Source organism: Chelonoidis abingdonii, chromosome 8, assembly GCF_003597395.2.
Source record: "Chelonoidis abingdonii isolate Lonesome George chromosome 8, CheloAbing_2.0, whole genome shotgun sequence".
Lineage (NCBI taxonomy): Eukaryota > Metazoa > Chordata > Testudines > Testudinidae > Chelonoidis > Chelonoidis abingdonii.
The window spans coordinates 7,709,562-7,733,096 of record NC_133776.1 but is presented as its reverse complement, the minus strand read 5'-3'; the positions used below and the strand labels follow the sequence as shown (position 1 = coordinate 7,733,096).

Sequence of the window (23,535 nt, the reverse complement as noted above, 5' to 3'; positions counted from 1 at the left end):
TTAACTACGATGGAGGACAGAAAAATGAGAGGATTGGAAATAAACAGGAAAAAACCTGAGACAATAAATATATGAATAATATTAACAATAAAAAAAGCAAACTTCTGGGGAAAAAAATTATTGGCTAAATAATACTAATAGCTAATTACTTTAAAATGGACAATGTACTGCATTATATTTTAAAATTAGCCATTTGCACATACCAAAAAGACCCTGAAACAACCCTCCCCCCACTCAAAATAAACAACCGACCAAAACTAACATAAACCCATAAACCCTTGCCCATATTTCCATTCCAGTCCGATTAAAACCCAATCAAATACGTACACTCTAAAAATTCAAAACATAGGTAAAGCTGTTTTTGTGGGGGAGGGGATCATTCTTCCTGTTACTGTTGTGTTACTTTGTTCAGTAACAAAAGCAGTTTGGCTCTTAACTAAATGAACTGGCAATTAGCACAAAATAAATAAAGCACTGCCAAATGGAGGTGGAGGACAACTGTGCGTGCGTGTGTGTTGCATGCTGTCCCTTTAGCCCGAGCACTTAGGAGCCTGAGTGCTTGTTCCATATAGCAATGGCTGCAGCTCCCGCTCCTGAGCCAGCAGCACAGATAGGCTCCTAGTCCCCTACTCCAGCTCGGCAGCGATCCACTCGGGCATGGCCACCTTGGGCTTGGAAGCGGGTGAACTCCTCAAGTGCCCCACCCGCCATGGATCAGGTTCCCAAAGAAGGGGCGACTGTCACAGTGGGGCCTGCGTGCCTAGCTCTGGGGAGGGGTGGCTGAGGCAAATTTTGGGGTGTCTATGGCCCCCACAAGCCCCTCTCCCCCTGCAGCGCTGCCTCTTACAGAGTGATAAGAATGCTTTGCTACTGAGGGACAATAACTTTGTATTTGAAGAGCGTATTAACAGCCCACTCCTGATGCATGTGCCTGTGTAGTAATGACTGAAAAAAAGAGCCAGAAATTATTGAGCAAGTATCCTGCAAAGATATAGGTCAGTAAAGCATCAAGTCCCATATGTGAACGAGGTGAGATTAGGGCTCATATAATCAAATCATTGACAATTATTTTTAGGGAGTCTTTGATGCTGCAAAAGTACCCGGGAGCTGAAAAACAGTAACTGTTGTCCCAATGTGATTAATTTGCTAAATGAAATGTGGGTCTAAAGTAAAATTCAGAGTGGTTGGGGATTTGTATGTATAACGAGTATTCAGCATTATAACAGTTAATTCAAACAAGGAGTTTTGGAAGGAATAAAAACCTCATGCTTCAGGGTTTAAGACAGTCTCATAACTACTAGAGATTAGGGTGAGACCTTCAAGGGGTGGGTGTGGGGCATAGATTATTCCATATTTCCATACTGTAGGGTTCTTGCTCCTTTTTTGGAAGAATCTGTTTGCTGTTCAGTGTTGAAGACTGGATACTGGACTACCTGAACTAAGTATCTCTGGATTTTTCAGAAAGTACCTAGACAAAATTTCACATGAAACCTTAAATACCCCAAATACAGCTAGAGAGATTAATTCAGGAGACTAAAGAACTTATGCAGAAGAGGGTTGGAATTAGTGTGTGTATTTCATGGAAGTTTGGTATTTATTTTAATCAGTATGCTCTAGTATTGTATTGATGACTGAGATAAGGCTATAACATATCAAGTTGCTTCATTTACTGAAGGTAGTAAAATGGGGGGATGGAGCTACAAATTGAAATGCCACGTGCCTAAACATACACTGGTGTACTTGGTTAGAAATAACACCCAAGAAACCTATAGTTAAATGCCACTGAATTAGTTAAGAGTAGAGAGAAAGATCTGGGTGTATTGATAGACCTAATTCGTAGATTAAATACTCAGTCCAGAGTGCAGCTGCAGTAATCATTAAAGGGACATTGGCTTAAATCAAGAGGGGTGGATCATCTTGTGTCCACACAGTGCCTTGCATAATGGAGCACTGATCCTGACGGCCACAGCTGGAATGAGTTTGTAGCTGAGGTGGGTACATAGGCAGACAGTGGCAATGTAACTGAGTCAGTGAAAAGAATCTTGGCTTTCTACTTGAGCTTCCGTTTTGGGGTGGGTGTGAGAGGATTTGGATTTCTCTGCCACTCCAGATTGGCCAGGGCTTTGTCCATTCAAATTAAAAAAAAAAAAAAAAAAAAAAAACAAGATGAGCAAGAGATAGGAGACAGTTAGCATATTGCCCCAGGCACAATGAGCCTCTGGCTTGTTCTTGTTTTATACAACCATGTAACTGGGATCTTGACTTTCACCCAGAACACCACCGTGATATTGGGAAATGAAACTGCTGTGAGCATCAGTATGAAAGATAACCCTCACATGCGCTACTACGCTGGCATCTATGCGCTCTCTATGGGAGTCATGCTGATTGTGAAAGCTGTTCGTGGGGTTGTCTTTGTCAAGGTATGCACCAAGGCCAATTGTGGTTTTTTTCTCCCCCCTCTTTCTCCATGGCTGGGGCCTCTGGCATTCTGATTCTGTCCTTTTGGTATTATTGTGAGGAGGCTGCCTTCAGCTCCCAAGAAAGACTTCCTGAATTTGGGCCTGCCCAAGCATGAGCTGGGTTGACTGCAACCTTCCATCACCTGGGACTACTACCATCTTCACTGTTAAAACCTCTTTTGGCTCATTATTTTCCTTCCACTGCATAGCAGCACAGACTATGTAGCTGCCTTCAAGACTGCAAGAGCAGAGATTTGCTTTTGGGTCGTGACTGATGCGAGGTTCGGCCCCTTGGTCACAGTAAGCCAGTTCAGTTGTTTGGCGGTGGGCGTGATGTGAATGACAGCATAGCCAGACATCCCTACACAACCCCAGTAACCTTTGCTGTGTTACCAGGGAACGCTTAGAGCCTCCTCCAGGCTCCATGATGAGCTCTTCCGACGGATTCTTCGCAGCCCCATGAAGTTCTTTGACACTACACCCACTGGGCGGATTCTCAACAGGTTCTCCAAAGATATGGATGAAGGTATGTCCCTCTCTGTCTGCTGTAACACAGCACAGTCAACTCACTTGTGCATGCCAATCGCTGGATGCAGACATGAAGATAACACGAAAGTGTCTCTGTAGACATTACAAGCCTTTGGTGCACGTGGCATATTTGAAATAGACAAATCAGTAATTGGGGCTATAGGCTGTCTCCTATGAATGGAAAGCCCCAAATCAGACCAGTCCAAAAAGAAATATAGCAAACCAATTTCATACCTAAATCCAATGCATATGGGCTCCCACCAGTCAGTGCTGGGGTACTGCTGGTAACTAGCCCACAGGATTACTGGGATGAAATTGATTTTATTGCATGGTTTTCTGGATATGTGGTCATCCCCAAAATAAAACTAATATTCACTTCTCTGTGCACTGGAAGCTCTTAAATTGTTCTGGAAGGAAGGAGGCTGGCAGGATTTGAAGGCTCAGCCATGCCCTATGCAGTAAGGTTGGTCCTGGGGACTCCAGTCCGGTCCTGGGGACTCCAGTCCAGTCCTGATGCTCGTGGTTGCTACCAGACCTGCCACCCTGTTGTTCCCATCCAGACCTTCTTGATGCCTTTTTTTTTTTTTTATGGTAAGTTAAGAGCAAAGAGCATAATGGGCAGTGCGGTAGCAGTGACCTTACTGGTGGGGTGGGAGAGGGAGGAGCAATCACAAAGATCACTAGCATTGTAGAAGACAAAAACACTCATTAAAGGGCAAGGCTTTGTACCTAAATAAGTCTTGGAAACCAGAATCCCTGGAACTGGTGTGACCTTGTAGAAGCTGGACTAAATTGCTTTATTTAGGTTATTTGGCTCCCTGTTCCCAAGACCTCCCTCTTTTTCTCGCCATCTTTTCCAGTTGATGTCCGTTTGCCATTTCAAGCTGAAATGTTCATTCAGAATGTCATCCTGGTGTTCTTCTGTGCTGGTGTGATTGCTGGGGTCTTCCCATGGTTTCTGGTGGCAGTGGGGCCCCTCACTGTCCTCTTCACAATCCTGCATGTTGTGTCTAGGTAAGCTCACCAGTCGCTTTAATGGATCAGAGCCTCTCTATCTTAAATTAATTGGGCAGTGTGTTCTTCAGGCTAGTGTAGTACAGCACGGATGGTTGTGTGCATCCCTCAAAGCTGCTCCTTTCTCTCTTCCAGAGTCTTTATTCGTGAGCTGAAGCGCCAGGACAACATCACGCAGTCTCCATTTCTGTCTCATATTACGTCTAGTATACAGGGTCTCTCCACAATCCACGCCTACAACAAAAGGCAGGAATTCCTGCACAGGTCAGTACAGCACTCAGCCTGGAATTCGTTAGCATGGGATAGGACTGGCATGAACCAGTGTTTCAGATCCTGAAACCCTGGCAGCTGATCTTGTGAGCCCCTCAAAACCATCTTCTGTTCATTGTATTTCCTTGGCTACACAGAGCTGTAACTACAGATCAGATGCTAATATCTGTTTTAATCAACAAGTCTCGTTAAATCCTATCAAACTGCTGTAATATCTCTTGACGTAGTACTTATATGCTCAGTGTTCTGTGGCACTGTAGGTTTTATGGGGTTAGTAGCTTGAAGCTATTGGATTTCTCCTGGAAGATGCTGCTCGGTTTATGTGGGGAAAGGCATTGCTATAATAGTGGATGCTGAGGAATCCCTTGTGGTTTGTTGTCGTTTATGCTAACTTGTTCTTGGCTTGAGAACCACAAAGATGAGCAGTTCTCCCATGTGATTTAGGGACCAGAGGATAAATGTATTTGCAATCCCCTAACCCTCGGCCTGGTTTGGAGAGAGTTCTGCATGAGAGGCAAGAACCAGGATTAGTCCATGCAGATGAGTTGTGATATTAGTCTCGTGCAGCAGTATTAGACCTGTCATCATTAAATACAAAGCTTCAAAGAGGTGCAACTGCCCCTCTCCAAATCTCTCCCTTACCTGCTTCCAGGTACCAAGAGCTGCTGGATGACAATCAAGCCCCATTTTACTTGTTCAGCTGTGCAATGCGCTGGCTGGCCATACGACTAGATGTTGTCAGCATCGCCCTCATCACAACCACTGGCCTGATGATTGTCTTAATGCATGGCCAGATTCCTCCTGCATATGCTGGGCTTGCCATCTCTTATGCTGTGCAGGTGAGATGCTGTCCCCATCTGTGTTCTAGAATCTGTCTGAATCTCTAACCGTGGTGCATCTTAGTGTAGGTAACGATAATCTCTTACTGAAAAGTTTTTGCTTAATGCAGTGTTGTGGGAGAGGGCAGAGAGACTGATGCTTCTGTTGATAATGGAGCAATAGTGATCAAAGATTAGGGCCTTTACTAGGGATTAGGGACAGGCTGGGAGGAGTCATGCTTGAAATTGTTGCTATTGGTAGCTGAATTTCTCTCTTTTAATATTCGGGTGGAAGCTGGTTTGGGCACTCAGTAGAATATTGCACATTTTTCTTTCCTGGATATTTCTAGAGAATTAACACACACATTAGCCAATCTGATGGCTTGATGAGGTGTGTTACTGTGATCTTTAATTTGTACGAGTAGTGCTTAGAATACATACAGGTTAGTTCCATTGTTGGGCTTTTTATGCCACCTTCTTGTAATAAGGTAAAACTACAAAATGAAGAGCTTAACATTATGCAGTTTTGTAGCCATGTTAGTGGCAGGATGTTACAGAGACAAGGTAGGTGAGGTGTAATATCTTTTACTAGACCAACTTCTGTCTGTGTGAGACACAAGCTTTTGAGCTTACACAGAGCTCTGAGTGGCTCGAAAGCTTCTCTCTCACTGACAGAAGTTGGTCTGATCAGAGAACAGTATTTACATTTTAAGTGCCTTGCTCAGTCACCTTGCTGACTTTTCAGGTGATCCACAGACAATAAAGAATTCCTGATGGGAATTGTAAGCCTTCTAAAATTAACTATTAAGCTACCACAAGTAAGGTTATTTTACATCAAGGCATCCAAGTTCCATGGGGTATTGATTATGAAAAGCTCTTAGATATGTTAAGAATAAACAAATCCAGTAGAATTCTGTGAAATGAATGGTTCAGTTCCTGTCTCTTCCCCCTCCCAGTTAACAGGGTTGTTCCAGTTTACAGTCAGACTGGCCACAGAAACAGAGGCTCGCTTCACCTCAGTGGAGAGGATTGATCACTACATCAAGGTGAGGCGTCAGTTCACCTTCTTACTCTCTTTCTTGTGCAATTCTTTGTTGCTGTTCGTGCTCTTGACATGAGAGGAAGGAGAGCTGACCTGTATCTGCATTGGAACCTGCTTTAGAATAGGAAATAAGGCCCTGCTCCTGCAAACATGCATGTGTTTAAAATTGACTTCACTAGGGCTAGTGGTGCACTTAGTTAAATACATGCGTAGTGTTTTCCGGACTGGGGCCTAAGAATTCATTTGCTTAGTACATAAACTTACAGGGCTTCTGTCTGGTTGCAGTGAAGCCTGATACACTCTGAATGTTTGCAAAGGGTCCTGCAGCAAGAAGGAAGGAAATGTGGGGGTGAGAAGGGCTCACTGTAGGAAATCCTTTCAGTATTTTAGGGCAGCTGCATAATACCCACTCTCTGGCATGTTTGAGTCACTTCAGGGCCTGAAAGGTTTACTTTGTTAGTGGCTCTTTTAAGACTTGCCTCTAGTTGCTCAGTGTTTAAAGTCACTGTGTCCCCATTGAGTCACTCTTGTTTTCCACACAGCTGTCTGTGTAAAATATATTTTGAAAGTTGTGGAATCCTTTCCAGCAGTGAAGGTGGCAGCTGAGAACCTTAAGACAGCTAAGAGCGGGAGGTGAACCGGGATGAGTCAGAACGGCAGCTAATCAACGTGCTGTCCTTGTACAGATGTGCAACTTGCCATGCTAAATGTATAGCAAGTTACTGTTGCTCAAAGTAGCAGCAAATCCTGCTCCACATCTTTTTCTACACTACAGTGGGCTCTTGAGTGTTGGTACTGTGGGAAGAGAGGGGGCTCGGGGAAGCTTGTACAATGGATCTGATATGTGGGTTTGCAGACTAGTCTCTTTTCCAGGTCCACAGACACATGAGTCACAGAGCGCAGTTCTCCTTGTGCCGTTTGGGGAGTTGGCCCTGAGTGAGTAGGTCAGCAATCTCAGATGATCGCCATAGAGGCGCATCTCTCTGGAAGCTCCAGGCCTTTCAGCGGCTCATATATGGGATAATTTATCTCATTCTATTCTGGAGACTGCATGTACAGGGGAAAGAAACGTTAGTTTAATTTTGTAGCTAGACAAAGAAACAAGGAAACTAGCAATCTTGTGCAGCCTTCTGAGGTGAAGTTTTCTAACTGTGGAAGCTGAGATAACCATCCCAGGCGTTCCTTCACCTTCCCACCCTGTGAAAGGCCCAATGTAGCTCTCACTGAGCAATGTTGTGTTTGTCATGGCCATGTCTTCAGGGACAGAACCCAGGCCTTTCATAGGGTTTTGTAAAGTCACTGTCAGTGTCACGCTGGACGGTTTGCTTTTGAGCAAGACGACGCCATGATTTCCTACCCTGTTGGCTGTCTAAATGGTCATTGTATCATGAACTTGTTTAAAACTGTTTTGATTGTAATATAAAGCACATTTGACTTTTGTCGTCCTTTTCCATCACAGCTTTTGCTGTGTGCCAGCCATGGCTTTCTGTATCTTTGGCCATAGCCAACAAAGAGCCTCAGTTCTCCGTCTTGGGGATGGCATGGGTGTCTGTGTGCTAGAATATAAGCTGCCAGCAGTTTCTGTGCCCCACGAAGCCCTGGGCTTGGCATCTTTTCAATGTGGCTATTCAGATTTCTTTTACTAGCACCTAGTTCAAGGCAATACAGTACTACCGTCATTGAGCAGCATCCCTTTTGAACAGCAGTAGATCTGCAGTGTCCAGTAGCCAAATCTCTGCTTTCTAGCTAGAAGATGGTCTTGGCAGAAATTGAGGAAAGTGGCAATTATTCACATTCTGAAACGTACCAAAGAGAAATGTGCCATCACCTGGATTGCACCTGATACTCAATTTTTGTTTTCTATGGAATGTGATGTTTCTAACTACTTAGCAAGGGCTCTGCCAAGTGTAGCAGCAAAGAGCAAGGAGCCAACCTGGCTGGGTTGGTAGATGAAGTTTGGGGGGCACCACTCATTGAATTTCATGTTTTATCCACTTTGTAAATGCAGATCACACTTGTCCCATTAGCAGAACTAGTATGTGACCCTGGCACAGCAAATGTGGGTGAATTAGCATTTCTATGGAACTGTGTAGCATTGCAGTCAAATTGTGAGTTGAAGATAGTTGCTGTGTCCCACAGCCATAAAATCTCCCTGCAGGCTCCCAAGAACTTCATGGTTTCTGTCTATAAACAGTATCTAGCTCTTACTTAACATTTTCCATCCGCACTTTTTACAAAAATAAAGCTTGACTTAAGAATAAAATGCCCCATTTTACAGATGGGGAAACTGAGACACAAGGACGGGGGGAAGTGACTTGCCCAAGGTAACGCAGCAAACCAGTAGCAGAACCAGAAGTTGGGAATGGGTGGTGGGAGGGGTCACCTGATGATTACCTGTTCTGTTCATTCCCTCTAAGGCACCCGGAAGACAGGCTACTGGGCTAGATGGATCTTTGGTCAGACTCAGTATGACCGTTCTTATGTTCTAACCAGGAACTGAACTTGGGTCTCCTGACTCTAAATGTGGTGCCTTTGCCACTAGGCAACATTGCCTTCCTTAAATGCTCATTAAGGTGGCATTTAAAGCAGCATGTGGGACTGACCCTGTAGTGGGGAAATGCAGAGCACCATTCAAGGGACCTGGGATCAATTTTCGAGGCACAGCTTCCCTCCCCAGCTTAGCAGTGAGAAAAGAAAGGGGGACATCTACCATACAAAGAAACCAACTCCTGTTCAGAACTGCAGTAAACCATTTGGCATATTGGTGTGTTTTGCTGCCTGGAAACTAGACTTTTCGGGCTTGTTTTTGTTTTTAAAGACCCTTTCTCTGGAGGCTCCAGCTCGAATTAAGAATAAAGCTCCCCCTCTGGACTGGCCCCAAGAAGGCGAAGTTGTCTTTGAAAATGCAGAGATGCGGTACCGAGAGAACCTCCCGCTGGTGCTTAAGAAAGTGTCCTTTACCATCAAACCCAAGGAAAAGATTGGCATCGTGGGGCGGACGGGGTCAGGTGAGGAGAAGCTTTGGGTGGAGTTAAATAACTTTATTGGCAGACTTGAGGCTGTAACTGGTTAGCTCTGATTCATGTGAAAGCCTCTGCACCACTGTGAAGATGCTTCCTTCAAGATCTGAGCTGAAGGCATCTGAATGGGAGCTGGACAAGTACGGTTTACTTACCTGATGTAACTGGTTCTTCAGAATTGTTTGTACAGATCCCACTCAAGGTATGCCATGAGCCTTGTGTGTGTGAACACGCTCATAAGGCACTTGCATGCCTTGAGTGGGATCCACACGGATGAAGACTCCCAACAAAAAATAATCCTTCTTGAAGAGGGAAAACCCAGCTACACTCTAGGCAACACAGTACTAAGTAACACCTCTTCTGTCATCTATGGCTGGTGCCCAGCATCGAGTAGCTACTGTGTTTGTCTACTCAGCCAACATATGGCTATCCCAACTCTTTCTTTTAATGGCCAAATTCTTCCCCTAAAATACGCTTGTTGTGGTTTTGCGGGGAGTTGTTTGCATGGATGTGGCAGCCAAATTTGGCCCTAAATCATCTTAAGAGGCCTGTAATGTGAAAGATGGTGTTCATTTAAAACCACAGTTGAGTCGGATGATATCAAGTGAATAGCTGCGTTTCAGTATTCTTGTTTCTAAATGAGGAATCAGTGTTGCTTAGGATTTTAAAGATGATGAAGCTCAGCCTGGATTAGACCCACCCAGAACTGTTTGGAGGCCCCTTTGTATCAATATTTTGAAACACGTCTATTCTTTTAAACTGTCTTTCTGTCTCTACAATACCAGCTATACTGAGCTGCTCCCCAAAACCACTGGCTGGCTGACTTTTTTCCTGTCCATTGCATGCAGGGAAGTCCTCACTTGGAATGGCACTCTTTCGTCTCGTTGAACTGTCTGGAGGCTGTATTAAAATCGATGGAGTGAAAATCAATGACATTGGTTTGGCAGATCTCCGCAGCAAACTCTCAATAATCCCTCAGGAGCCTGTGTTGTTCAGTGGAACTGTGAGGTTAGTAAGACCATAGACAATGGGCATTAGATTGACATGAACCTTGAAAGATTTTCTGTGGTGTATTGTTCAGTCTAATTTTAAAAGTCCCAGGAAGTGGGTCTCCTCCCCAGGGCACTAACCAGAGTGACTCAGTAGTGTAGCATTCAGCAGTTCATCTTGACTGATTCTTCTATGGCATACACATCCCTTCTCCTGTGTTCATTTTCTCATTATATTTTGCATCATGTGTGGTTAGCAGCAAAGGGAAACTGACTAGAATCCTGATCCTAGGAAACAACAGCAGCAGCTTCAGAAATCTGGGTGCCATTGAATTGCCATTTGCTGTTCTGTGTGTTACCTGATGCGATATGGTGGTTTGGGAGCAGAAGCTGGGCCTTCTGCCACTGGCCTGCTCCTGCCTTCGGGTAGTGCAAGAGCCTAGGAGTGGTGGTCTAGTCAGACCGCTTCTAACCTTTCATTTTAGCATAACAGTTCTAACAGGCTTCTAAAACTGTAACCAGCTTGTGACACACAAACAAGTGAAATCTGAGTTCAGGCTGGGTATTGGTAGAGACTCTGAGTTGGACATGATCATTGCTTTGTGTCGTCTTACATGTAGCCTTCCACTTTAAATCTCCATTAGATTCTTGCTTCTTTGTGGGTTTTTTCCACTGTAAACGGGCGGCCTCACCCCTGCGGCGCCTCCTGCTGGTTGCTTTGGGAATTAGCTCTTTCTAGCGGCTGGAGTGCCCTCCGCAGGCTGGTGATCCGCCTTCCAGCTACTGACCCCGTGTCCCTTCCTGGAGCCCGGTGCCCCTTTTACATGGGGTTCTGCCCCTTGGCAGTAACCCCTTGCCCTTAGGGGTTTCCTCCTCCTGGGAACCCCCCCCCCCCATCCCCACTTTGCCTCAGTGTCTTGGCAACTGCCCAGTCATTAGCTAGCCCCACACCCTGGGGCAGACTGCAGTATTAGCCTCTCATCATCGGCAAAGGGGGTTGGACCTGCTGCCTTGGCCTACCCCTGGGTTGCACCCTACAACCCCAGTACCTCTTGGCCTAATCCTAGGCCACAGCCTGGGGCTTTCCAGGCAGGAGCTCCCTGGGTCCACTGCCTTTCCCAGCCCTGCTTTACTCTAGGTACCTTGTCCGGTTCTATGCAGCCAGGCCCTTCTCCCTCTACAGGCAGAGGGAGATTGTTCCAGTTCCTGGCTTCTCTGGCTTTCTTATCAGGCCCTGTGGCTCAGTTTGGGGCATGGCCCCAGCTGCAGCCACTTCCCCAATCAGCCCAGCCTAAAAGGCTGCTTTCTCCTACCCAGCCCCTCCCCTCCTGGGCTGTTTTAACCCCTTCAGGGCTGGAGCAGAGATCCACTCTGCTACATCCACCCCTTTGTGTTTTTGGCCATTTTTTACCCTTGTGTGCCAGGAGTGTCTGACTTCCATGGTGTGACTTCTGTTGCTGCATTGGGTGAATACAAGCTGTCCACGCTGAGGGGTTAGAACTCCACAGTTTTGCCATTCAGTGTTGAACTGGTGAAAGATTCCTGTTACATTTTCTCCCTCCTCCTCTAGATCAAACTTGGATCCTTTCAACCAGTACAGTGAGGAGCAAATCTGGGATGCCTTGGAAAGGACTCACATGAAGGAGTGTGTAAGTATGATGCACGGTGGGAGGGGGAGGAGAGAAGGGTCTGGTTATGTTAGAGAGAGAGCGACAAAGATCTTACCTGCGTATCCCACTAGTAGCCACTGCTGCTTTAAAGACTTGCAGGTAATGTTCAATCTGTCCTTGCAGTCTCTTCTGCTTATGGGAAAGGCTTGTGTCACGTTTCTGGTCATGAGGTGAGAGTGTGGGTGCATATAGTGAACTCTGAATCTGGCCATCTGCTGCAAATGTCATTGCCACTTCATCTCTTTCCTCTTCCCTCAGTGGATCAATCACAAGGCACTAGGATGCCTACGTGGCTGTAGCATGTAGGAGCTTGCACAGCACAGGACCAGGTTGACAGTTTGCTCTTGATTGGGGAGGATGTCAGGAGACAGGGTATTTGTATTGATGTGACTTCTGAATACACTGTAGGCTTTTATGAATGAAACTTGTTCCCCTATTTTAAACTAATGTCACTGCAAGGTTACCTCTCTTCTAGTCTAGCCCTATATGTCCAGAATTCTAGTGTAAACTCACAGTAGTGTTGTCAAATACATGAGGCATTTCAGCCAGACTGACTAGACGTTCAAGCTATTAGACCTTCTTAGTTTAAACGGGTTCTAGTTCTGTGTGTGCTTTAGTATGAGCTATTTCTTCTGGAAGATGGAGGGGGTGGGAAGCACTTGGACAGCATGGTGAGGGGCACAGGGTGGATGGAACTTTTCTTAGCCCTGTGGTGGGATTGAATTTGCAGAGAAGCAGCAGTGCCACTTGTCTTGTTCACTTGGTGGTGGTACAACATCTCAGTACAGTGGCTTCAATCTCCCCTCTTCTTTCCTTTCAGATTGCTCAGCTGCCCATGAAACTGGAATCGGAAGTGATGGAAAATGGGGAAAACTTCTCCGTTGGGGAGAGACAGTTACTGTGCATAGCCAGAGCCTTGCTGCGTCGCTGTAAGGTGAGTGTCTGCGGGAGCGGAAAGAGCTGGGGAGGTCACAGTCACTGCATGGGAAGACTGCTCTCTGGACCAAATTCATCCCTGTTATAATTCCATTGATGTCACGGGAGTGACACCAACAATTAATGTGACCTACAGAATATGTGGGGTCAGGAGAGTGGGGAAGGCATTCCTGAGGCAGATGTCAGTTCTTCAGGACACCCTACAATCTATGGGTCTCCCAAGTACTGTATCCAGAGATTTGTTACTTGTTACCAGCTAGAGTCTTAGGCTGTCCTTGTGGCTTAGCCCTGTGCATGAGAGCACTAGATTCTGTCTCCCTCCCTTTGCTAGAGCTCGCCAAGATTGTTGCAGAGCTGATACTTTTACATTGCTCCATTCATCCTGAGGGTATCGAAGTATTTTGCTTGTGGTGTAAGGATCACTTCCCCTTCCACTTAAATGTAACCTCTAGAAGTGGAACATGGGACTTGTGCTGCCAAAATTATCAAGGTTTTTGTTTCTTTAGGAGGGGAAACTGAATAATAATTTCAGTGAAGAAAAGTTTTTTGGTAGTTCAGAACAGATGGACCCAAGTGGAACTTGACCAGGACTCAGGGCTAAACTGGCTTTTTCTTTTTAAAAAGTGGCTCTTGTTGAGTTTTCACATCCTCAGTTTTTATATCTCCTCAAAAAATGGAGGTGGGGGGCACCTCCGTCAGCACAGTGCCCCCCACCCCCTTCCCACCTTCACCCCACCACTCAGGCCATCAGATTCAGTGCAAGCTTGGAAGGTCTCCGCTAAGACCCCCACACCTCTCTCTGCAATACCTTGGGTTTCTCTTGTATCACATGAAATACCAAAGATGCCCACCCAGCTTAGCCAATGAGATTTGAGTGAGCTGCCATTCCAGTAGTGTGGTTGTCTGGATCTGAAGAGAAAGAGGATGTCCTTGTTTAACAACGATCCGCTCTAGGCTACTAAAGAGCAATATTGACTAACTCCAGATGGGAGTAGCAACATGGAACCTTGAGAGAGGGAGGTATCTTCAGAAGGGAAATAGTGTCTCTGAATTGTAGTACTGTGTATGAAAACTTCGAAGCAGAGACTAAAGGGAACAATAAATACTATGTGAGTTGCCATGTTCGAGCTATTGTCACCTATCTATGGTAATGAGGGCATGGGCTTGAGCTAAGCCAGGGCTGGATGGTGGGAAAAGGGAAGGAATCTTTCTTTCTCAGTCTAGCTAGTGAGAACTGCTACAAGGTAGGCACCAGCATTAATGGGGTGAGCAGTCCCACAGCACAGTGCTTTTAGTCCCACACAGCTGGCTGATTGATGCAGACTTCCTAGCCTCCATTCATCTCATCCTCTCCCCAGAAGCCTTGTCCTGAGAGTGCTGGAGGTGCTGGGTCCATCAGGAATAGTTCACTGGTTAAAGTTCAGATCTGAGATTCAGATGCGGAATATCAGTCTCGTTCAGTTTTATGTCTGAGCCCTGTGCCCCAACCCTTCCTGTTACAGGGCCGTAGGACAGGCGATCGTAAAATATTCCCAGCAAACAAAGCTCAGGGAGTGATTGCGTTCAAGGCAGTTGCACGAGATGCCCTTCTTGAGTGCAAGAGGCATTGTTAGGATTATCACTCACCCTTGTTGTCATGGCAATCAGCAGGCTTGTCTTCAGACCACACTGTGTGCCTGTGTACTGGGGGGAAGTGGGTTGGCTATAATGTAACACCCTGTATTATGTGCCATTTGCAGGTTTTGATACTGGATGAAGCAACAGCTGCTATGGACACAGAGACAGATGTACTGATTCAGGAGACTGTCCGGGAGGCGTTTGCAGACTGCACTATGCTAACAATTGCTCACCGCCTGCACACCGTGCTGGGCTCCGATCGGATCATGGTGCTAACACAAGGACAGGTGATTAGTAGCACTTTGCCTTTGTGGCTGGCATTGTAGATTGCTTTGGCTCTAGGTATAGCCTGCTTGCTGGTGCAGGTTACATAGCCAGGCTGAGCTTGTGTCTCCACAGGGTGGAAAGCCATGGTACACGTGGCTGTATGTTCTCTCACCCCTTTGGCAGTAGTTCTCTGTGTTGGAATAAGGGATTGCTCCTCATGACAAGATCAAAAGGGATTAATTTTCCTTCTCCCGCTTTTCCTCAAAAAACACAAAACCCATCTAGAAGCAGGTATGTAGGAGCAATCTCATCACTTGGAAACTCCACAGATGCATTAATGCCAACAGGTATAAGAGCTGCCTGCATCTCCTTAGGGTTCAGTGCCATTTGCCCTAGTGCTGTCATACAGCCCTACAGTAATAACTGGCCGTGGGAGAGACGCTTCCAATTTTCATATGAGGGCTCTATACAGTAAACTCCAAATGTGAAGAATACGGTGAGGTCCAAGAAGTCAGAGAAGGAAGGGCCTGTTGAGTGCCTCCAAGTCTGTCTGTCTGTGAGGTAGTGCAGAGTTGCTCACTATTGTACATTCCTAGTGTTGGTCTCGTTTGAAATGTTCCAAGAGACAGGACATCTGCACCCCGGGCCCCCAAGAGACTAGTCCACCGTGGATCAGTCTCTTCTTAGGAAACTTTTTTTTTTCCTGAAGTTTAGCCTACATTCTTAATTCCCCCCCATTCCTCCAAGGTACACCCCTGCCTAAGTAATTCCTATCCCTGCTTGACGTTTACTCCCTTCAAATATGTATAGACGGTTACCATGCCACCTATCATTGTCCTGCTGCTGGGGGTCAGAGTTTGCTCTTGCACTCTGGGCCGGTAGGGAGCTGGGAGCACTACTTCTCAGTAAAACTCTAGCTGGCGCGCGGAGCAGGAGGCACGTCGAGGCTTTTAAGGCTAATTTGGTGCAGGCACCAAGAGGCATCTGTGCCCTCTGAGTAATCATGCGCTCTTATTGTTGCCTTCATCCATTGCTGAGTGCGCTTCATTCCTCTCTCTTTGTCCTGTGCCACTCATTTATGTCAGAACAATACTCTTTGGGCAGGGACTCTTTCTTCCTGTGGGGTTGAGTGCTTGGAAAAAAATAATAATGGAAACTTCTGAAAGGGGGAAGCTAATAGAACACAATGTAAACTCTTAAAGCAGATGCCATTAGTAGGCTAAAGCCAGATCTGCAAAAGGAGACCTGGATAATGAACCAGGAAGCTGTCAGCTGTTGCAATCTTTCTAGCATGTGGGCATCCGTGGAATGATTTGCAAAAGGATGCTGAGCCAAATGAGGGGTGCCCCAAACTTGGCATTATGTAGTCTGTCCGTGTGGCCTCAGGAGGTGCTGTGGGCAGGGAGTCAGGTTGGCACCTGGACTATAGCTGCCCTGGGCACAGTCCCTTGCCTTGTGCCCCCTGGTTCGTCACTGTGATGTTAGCATTCCCTCTGTTCTGGCAGCCTGTTTGATGCTGAATTTCATTAATGAAAACCCCCCACCTTGTTTGTTTTAGGTAGTGGAATTCGACACTCCGCCTGCCCTTCTGGCCAACGAGAACTCGCACTTCTATGCCATGTTTGCTGCTGCAGACAACAAGGTTGCTGTCAAGGGCTAAAATTCAGGATAAAGTCACTTGACTTTGGAGGGTTCCACTCCCTGCCTGTGGCAGGCCAGCCCCTCCTCTTGCTCCTCATTCTCAAAGCAGATTATTGCCTTTCCCTCTTTTTAAGTTTTAGCACAATGGGTCAAACACGGAGACTTTTTAAAATCCTGTAAGAATTCTTCCTGTTTTTATTGTATTTATTCCATATTCATATTACTAAATTTTTTGTTACTAAATGCACTCTACAAATGGCTCAGGGAGCCATAGTTATAAATGTATCAGAGGCCTATAATGAAGCTTTCTACATGTAGCTATATCTATACATAATTCTGTACATAGCCTATATTTACAGTGGAAATGTAAGCTGTTTATTTTATATTAAAATGAGCACTGTATTAATAACAGTGCATATTCTTTTCTATAATTTTTGTACAGTTTATGGTACTAGAGAGCTGGCTTTGTTATCAGACTGTATCAGACACCATTTAGTCTCTTACAGCTGGTCTTTTCATAGTGCCGGATTTTCTGCGTGTCTGAATGGAAGTGAAGCTTTGCAGTAGTGTCCTTCAATGTCCCATCGTTGTCGTCCTGCACAGGGGGGAAGGGCTCTGTAGTGTAACTCTATTGCATTGTAACTATTGTCAAAGCTGTTCGGAGCATCGCTATTGTTCATGATGGCGGCTGCTGCTGCTGCTTCCCATGATGCTTTCCCAGGGTAGCTTTTTTTTTTTTTTTTTTTTTTTTTTTTATGATCTCCTGAGTGGTTCAGGGAGAAGACCACTTCTGGGTCACAGGAAAGTTCCACGATCATTCCGTGTCCTGGTGCAGTGATGGGAATGCAGCAGCTCTTTCTTGTGCAGTGTCCGGGGGCAATAATGGGAATGCAGCACCATTCCCTAATGTATCAATGGATATTAGGTTTTGTTTCTATTAAAATAACCAACTCCTGCTTTGCTGATCTAACTCATGACCAGAATCTAAATGTTCATAGAACAACCTGCAGTAAAACAATTGCTCTCTGAAGTTCAAATCCAAACCCTGGGTTGCTGGCAGAAAAGTCTCTTCTTTCCTGAGCTGCTCCAGCTGAATTCTTTATCTTGAGGCTGCTAATGCTCTTTACAGGTTGAGGGTGGTTCTTATTGGCATACATAACACTCACCCTTTGTGCTGTTCACTTACACTAAGCTTAAAATACATCAGCATTTCCTGTTTTGGTCTTGCACACTTATTACCTTAACAACACCCTGAAGTCTTCTGCAATTATGAACAGGTTCCTGCTGATCAGGGTGTGACACTGGAAGGAAGTTATTTTCTTACTGTAAAGAGACCTACCTCAGGTTGCTGAGTCCTGTGTGGTACGTTACCATGATTACTGTATACCATCCCTGTTCTGTGGGTCCCGGGGCCCAAGTGGGCGCGGTCACTCCAGTTATAGCCGTGACTTATTGAATGGTCAGCATTGCATGTCTTTGTCAATTTGGACATTTTGTAGCCTTAGCATGTTTGCAGAATGTCTCGTCAAGGCAAAAATCCGAAAAAGTGAATAAAACTATTTTGGGTTTTGTAAACTCTTGTTGCGTGAAGCCGTTTCTTTGAGGGACATAAATCGCTGCTGAGCAGCAGGCCTTGTTGTGGACGTTGGCGGAGCCCCACTGCTGAATAGTTCTCACAGTCTGGAGCTGACTTTCCCTTTAGGACAGATCAGTTTCTTTAAGAGTACAGTGGATTATTTCCACATTGCCAAGTATGGAGTGCTACAAGTGCTGAGCCAGACAGGGACTATAGGGGACTCCAATCTGGCATTAATGAGATTCTGCCCTGTAGTAAGAGTGAGGCCTGAGAAGGGAGTGTAGAGCTTACTTAACCACCCTATTAGCCTTGACTAGATCCTGTTTATGGCCATATCTTCCTAAACACCCATTCTCTACCCACACCAACTCTTGTGTTTCCGATTGTGTCACATACAGATTTGCAGGATCTACGCCTGAGTAGAATAGCGAAGAAACTGGTGCTCACAGCTCAGCCATCACTACCACAGGGAAACCACAAAAGTAGAAAAGCTTTCTGGGTGTTGGCATGCAGATGAGCAGCACAGAAGGCGTCGTTCGTTTCTAGTTGTTCGCTACGTTTGTTTGTATTTAATGATCTACTGAGACCACAAGTCACAGATTTGTTAATGAAGAGTGGATTGGAGCCTTTCATCCAAATCCGTAGTTTGGACAGTTCTTGAAAGATCTGCTGTTCTGTCCCACCCTCAGCCTCAATGCAATTGCCAAGTTCAGTTCACACCAGCAAGCTAGCACCCGGGCCTCCTGCCTTCGGTTCCTAAGCAGAAAGAAAACTGTGGAGATCAAGGGAGAACTCAGTCAGAAGCTGCAGCTGGGCCCAGCACAGGGCTGTGCTTTCTCCAAGCTTCTGTCACTACCCCCACGCTTTCTCCAACCCTGCTGCCCCTTGCTGAATAGACGTGTCCTCAACAAAACGGGGAGTGGCATTTGGAGTCAGCAGGGGTCAGAGCCAGGTTTCCTGTACCCCATCCCTAGAGAGGTGGGCCTCAGACTTTGAGGGATTTACTTACATTTAGATCCAGCAAACCTCCCTCTTTCACCTACTTCTCTCCCCCGACCCCCAGCCTGCAAAAAAAGAAGTTTCATAGAGACAGAAACGAGTGAGTGTATAATGTGTGAAAAGCTTGTTACTTCTTGGTTCAAAGTGGTTCCTGACCCTTTCCCATCCTGTGGCAGTAGCATCCATGTTCCCTTGTAATCAGAAAGCAAGTTATGGGGGATATGAAGGCTTCAGACTTGGGGCTTGGAGGTATTTGTTATGCATAAGGTGCTATTAGTGCTAACAGAGGCTGATGATCTATCCCCTCTCCACTTAGGGTGACCAGACAGCAAATGTGAAAAATCAGGACACGGGGTGGGGGGTAATAGGAGCCCATATAAGAAAAAGACCCAAAAATCAGGACTGTCTTTATAAGATTGGGACATCTGGTCACCCTTTCTCCATTCCACACTGCAACATTGCTGCAGGGGATAAGTGACCAGAAAGAAGTGTAGCTACCCCCTCCACAAACACACGTACATCAAAGGTGACAAGTTCCCATCATAGCCACAGCACCGAGGGTGACCAGATTGTGAAAATTAAACAGGACCTGTCCTCTTAATCCAGCAGGATCTGGAAGCTGGAGGCTAGAGCAGGTGATGGACACTTATTGTGATTGGGAGGAGAGGGTAGCTACTTTACTACCTGTGCTGCAAGCACCCTGGCAAAACCGTGTCCCTTAGGATACATCTACACTACTCGCTGGGTAGCGATCTATCTATCGGGGATTGATTTTTATCCTGTATAGCGTAGAAACAATAAATCAACCCCCAGTTGCTCTCCTGTCGACTGTTGAACTCCAGCTCGGCGAGAGGCAGAAGCAAAGTCGACGGGGGAGCGGTGGCTGTCGATCCCGTGCCACGAGGATGCAAAGTGATTCAAATCAATTCATCTTAGATCGATTTCCCCCACCCCCCACCAGCATAGACCAGGGCTTACTTAACTTCAAGGAAGCCATCGGGGTGGAGGGGCTAGGAAGAGAGCAGTGGAAATCAGCAATTTTATTGTACCCTGGTGAGACAAAGACTGTGAATTTGCAACTGGATGGTTTGGGCCAATGAGATCAAAGTTTCCAGGGGGCCTGTAACAATTCCAAGTGGGCAGTGGCTGGATGTTCAAGAGGCTGCACACAGTGTACCCTTCATGGAGTTCAGTCATTGCTGCTTGATGCACCATTCTTGAGTAGATTCCCTCTCCTGCTGGGGAAGCTAGGGCCGGGCCCTATGCATCCACTACCAGAGGAAGTACCCAAGGTCGAGCACCGCACCAGCTCCCAGTATTCTGCCCTGGTGCTACCACGCTAGCCTCCCACCCTGCTTGCCAATGCTGCTGCAACCACAGGGTTTGAACTGGAGTGCTGTCATTCAACATTCACAGACCAGAAGGAACGCTAGTAGGGACAGGTGGAACTGGGCCTGGTTGTCGTGGCAGTTTGGAGTGGGATGGGGTGGGGTGTTTGAACTGGGACGGTTGGGAAGGGCAGTTGGAACTAGGCAGGTGTGAACAGCTAGTCAGGAAGTATCAGTTTAAACTGGGACCTGTGGATCTGCATTAGTTTGGAGTGACAGGTCACAGGAGAGTAAGGGCTTGTCTACACTTGGAAAGCTACAGCTGTGCTGCTGTAGTCTACCTATACCAGAGGTCGGCAAGCTCTGGCACGCGGCTTGCCAGGGTAAGCACCCTGGCAGGCTGGGTCAGTTTGTTTACCTGCTGATGCCGACTGTGGCTCCCACTGGCCGTGGTTTGCTGTCCCAGGCCAATGGGGGCTGCGGGAAGTGGTGTGGGCCAAGGGATGTGCTGGCTGCGGCTTCCCGCCACCCCCATTGGCCTGGGACAGCGAACCGCAGCCAGTGGGAGCTGCGATCGGTCGAACCTGCCAACGTGGCAGGTAAACAAACTGGCCGGCCCGCCAGGGTGCTTACCCTGGCGAGCCGTGTTTCAGAGGTCGCTGTCCCCTGACCTACATCAATGAGAGGGGTTCTCCCATCGGCATAGGTCATCCACCACCCCAAGAGGTGCTAGCTAGGTCTACAGAACAATTTTCCATCACCCTAGCATGTCCACAGCAGGGGTTAGGTGGGTATAGATACATTTGCTCAGGGCTGTGGATTTTTCACACCCGTGAGTGACAGAGCTGGGTCGACTTAACTTTTTAGTGCAGACCAGGCCTAAGAGTTTGAATTTGCCGTGTGCAGTGAGTTTGAAGGGGAGAGAAGGAGCTGAGCCATTGGGAGTTGGGGCACCTGGGAGGGAGAATGAGAAATGGCTGATAAGAAAGGGTCCTTTTGAAGGGAATTTGAAAAGGGGATGATGGGATTTTAGGGCAGCTGGGACTGTGACAGTTAGAGTTTGGTTGTGGGGAGGGATGGTCTGAATGGCAGTTGTTGTGAAGGACATTTTGAATGGGGTTTTGGGAAGGTGACAGTTGGGAATAGGGATGTTTGCATGTGGGCAGTTTGAACTGGGTACTGGGACTGGGAGAGCTGGGATGGGGTGCAGCGTGCCTGTCTGTGGAAGTTAACAGACCGCTGGGCAGAGCGAGTGTGAAGAAGGACAGCATCGGAGAGGCCTTGTTGTCATCCTCAGGGGACCATGGGCAGGGGCCAGGGTAGCATTGCTGCCACTTGGGTTTGTGTCCTGCCTGTCCCCAGCAATGTAAATTCCCTCTCTGGGACACAGTTGGCTCTGGGCACATCAAGGGGTCTGGACAGCCATTCTGGAGGAAGGAGGGGTATCTGTGTGGCAGGTGGAGGCAATGTCTGGGCTGTCCCTTGGAGGAGGGGGTGTCTGTGCCATGGATAGACACCGGGTCAGGGCTGTTCCCTGCAGGAGGGGAGCATCTGTGTGGCAGGTGGACATGGGATCAGGGCAGTCCCCCTGGAGGAGGGGGGTGTCTGTGTCATGAGTGGACACTAGCTCAGGGCCATTCCCTGCAGGAGGGAGTGTCTGTGTTGTGGGTGGGAAGCATCAGTTTGGCAGATGGACACAGGGTCCGGGCCATTCCCAGGTGGAGGGGGGCATCTGTGTGGTGGGTGGATGCTGGGTGTGGGCTGTGCCCCTGGAGGAGGGGGCTTCTGTGGGGTGGGTGGATGGCAGGTGTGTGTTACACTGAAGGAGGTGTCTGTGCTATGAGTGGACGCTGGACGTGGGCTGCCCCTTGGAGGGAGGGGGTGTTTGGGTGGCAGGTGGAGTGCCCTGGCGGAGGGGATGTCTGGGGGGGTGGGGTGGATGGTGGGCATAGGCTGTACCCCTGGAGGAGGGGATGGCTGGGGGTTGGGATGGATGCTGGGTGTGGGCTGTGCCCCTGGAGGAGGGGGTGTCTGGATAGCAGGTGAATGGTGGGGTGCCCTGGAGGAGGGGATGGCTGGGGGTTGGGGTGGATGCTGGGTGTAGGCTGTGCCCCTGGAGAAGGGGGTGTCGGGGTGGCAGGTGAATGGTGGGATGGCCTGGAGGAGGGGATGGCTGGGTGTAGGCTGTGTCCCTGGAGGAGGGGGTGTCGGGGTGGTAGGTGGATGGTGGGGTGCCCTGGAGGAGGGGATGGCTGGGGGTTGGGGTGGACGCTGGGTGTGGGCTGTGCCCCTGGAGGAGGGGGTGTCTGGGTAGCACGTGAATGGTGGGGTGCCCTGGAGGAGGGGATGGCTGGGGGTTGGGGTGGATGCTGGGTGTAGGCTGTGCCCCTGGAGAAGGGGGTGTCTGGGTGGCAGGTGAATGGTGGGATGGCCTGGAGGAGGGGATGGCTGGGTGTAGGCTGTGTCCCTGGAGGAGGGGGTGTCGGGGGTCGGGGTGTAGGTGGAGGTGAGGTGCCCTGGCGGAGGGGAGGCTGGGGGTTGGGTGGACGCTGAGTGTGGGCTGATGCCCCTGGAAGGGAGGGGTGTCCGGGGTGGCAGGTGAATGGTTGGGGTGTCCTGGAGGGGATTGGGGTGGACCTGGGTTGTCGGCTGGCCCTGGAGGAAAGGGGTCTCGGGGTGGCAAAGGTGAATGGTGGGGTGATCTGGAGGGGATTTGGGGTTGGACGCTGGGTGTGGGCTGTGCCCGGAGAAAGGGAGGATTTGGTGGACGCTGGGTTTGGGCCACCCCCACTAGCCCAGAACAGCCCCCCCGCCCCTCCTCCCTCCCAGCATGCCTAGGACGTGGTGGTAATAGCCCACTGTGCTGGGGCTTGGAACGCCAGCGCCCGCCTAGCGATTCCCTCGGGACTCCAACAGGGGCGTTGCCGGGCGGCAGGAATCCCCTGGCTCCAGGGCGCCCGTCCTGGCAACGCTTCCCTTCCCGGGGCGCCCCCTGGCGGCTGCCGCCCGCCGATCTTTCTGCGCCTCCGGCCCCCGGCGGCCGCTGCGGATTTCTCTAAACCCGGCGCCCCCTGGCGGGCCGCCATCACCGCCCCTTCATCCCTGCGGCCCGGCCCCGGTCCGGCGCTCGGTGGCGCCGGTGCCGAGGGCCTGCGCGGCCTCCGCCACCAGGTGCCACTGCCGCGGGGCCTCCTCCTCACCGCTACCAGCCCAATGGATTTCACATAGCGTGCCTGCCGCTCCGCACTCCTCCGCTCCATTGGCGGCTCCGGCTCCGCGGCCGCCCCGGCCTGTGCTGCTGCCGCAAGGGCCCCCCGCCCGGGCCGAGGCGCCGCCGCCCCCGCCGGAAGCCACGCCTGGA

The 23,535-nt window shown here is 48.4% G+C and overlaps 1 protein-coding gene across 6 annotated transcripts in view; it reads left to right on the top strand.

The window, feature by feature from the left end:
• ABCC5 (ATP binding cassette subfamily C member 5) overlaps nucleotides 1-17,846 on the top strand; it is a 69,447-nt gene extending 51,601 nt beyond the window's left edge. For all 6 annotated transcript variants that reach the window (XM_032803835.2, XM_032803833.2, XM_032803839.2 and 3 more), the window contains 12 exons: nucleotides 2,274-2,420; nucleotides 2,856-2,985; nucleotides 3,848-4,001; nucleotides 4,137-4,265; nucleotides 4,924-5,110; nucleotides 6,046-6,135; nucleotides 8,950-9,139; nucleotides 10,000-10,159; nucleotides 11,711-11,789; nucleotides 12,631-12,744; nucleotides 14,486-14,650; nucleotides 16,189-17,846. In XM_032803835.2, coding sequence (XP_032659726.1) covers nucleotides 2,274-2,420; nucleotides 2,856-2,985; nucleotides 3,848-4,001; nucleotides 4,137-4,265; nucleotides 4,924-5,110; nucleotides 6,046-6,135; nucleotides 8,950-9,139; nucleotides 10,000-10,159; nucleotides 11,711-11,789; nucleotides 12,631-12,744; nucleotides 14,486-14,650; nucleotides 16,189-16,290 — 1,647 coding nt within the window. In that variant the 3' untranslated portion in view covers nucleotides 16,291-17,846. The remainder of the gene's footprint in view (nucleotides 1-2,273; nucleotides 2,421-2,855; nucleotides 2,986-3,847; nucleotides 4,002-4,136; nucleotides 4,266-4,923; nucleotides 5,111-6,045; nucleotides 6,136-8,949; nucleotides 9,140-9,999; nucleotides 10,160-11,710; nucleotides 11,790-12,630; nucleotides 12,745-14,485; nucleotides 14,651-16,188) is intronic.
• The last annotated feature ends 5,689 nt before the right edge of the window (nucleotides 17,847-23,535 follow it).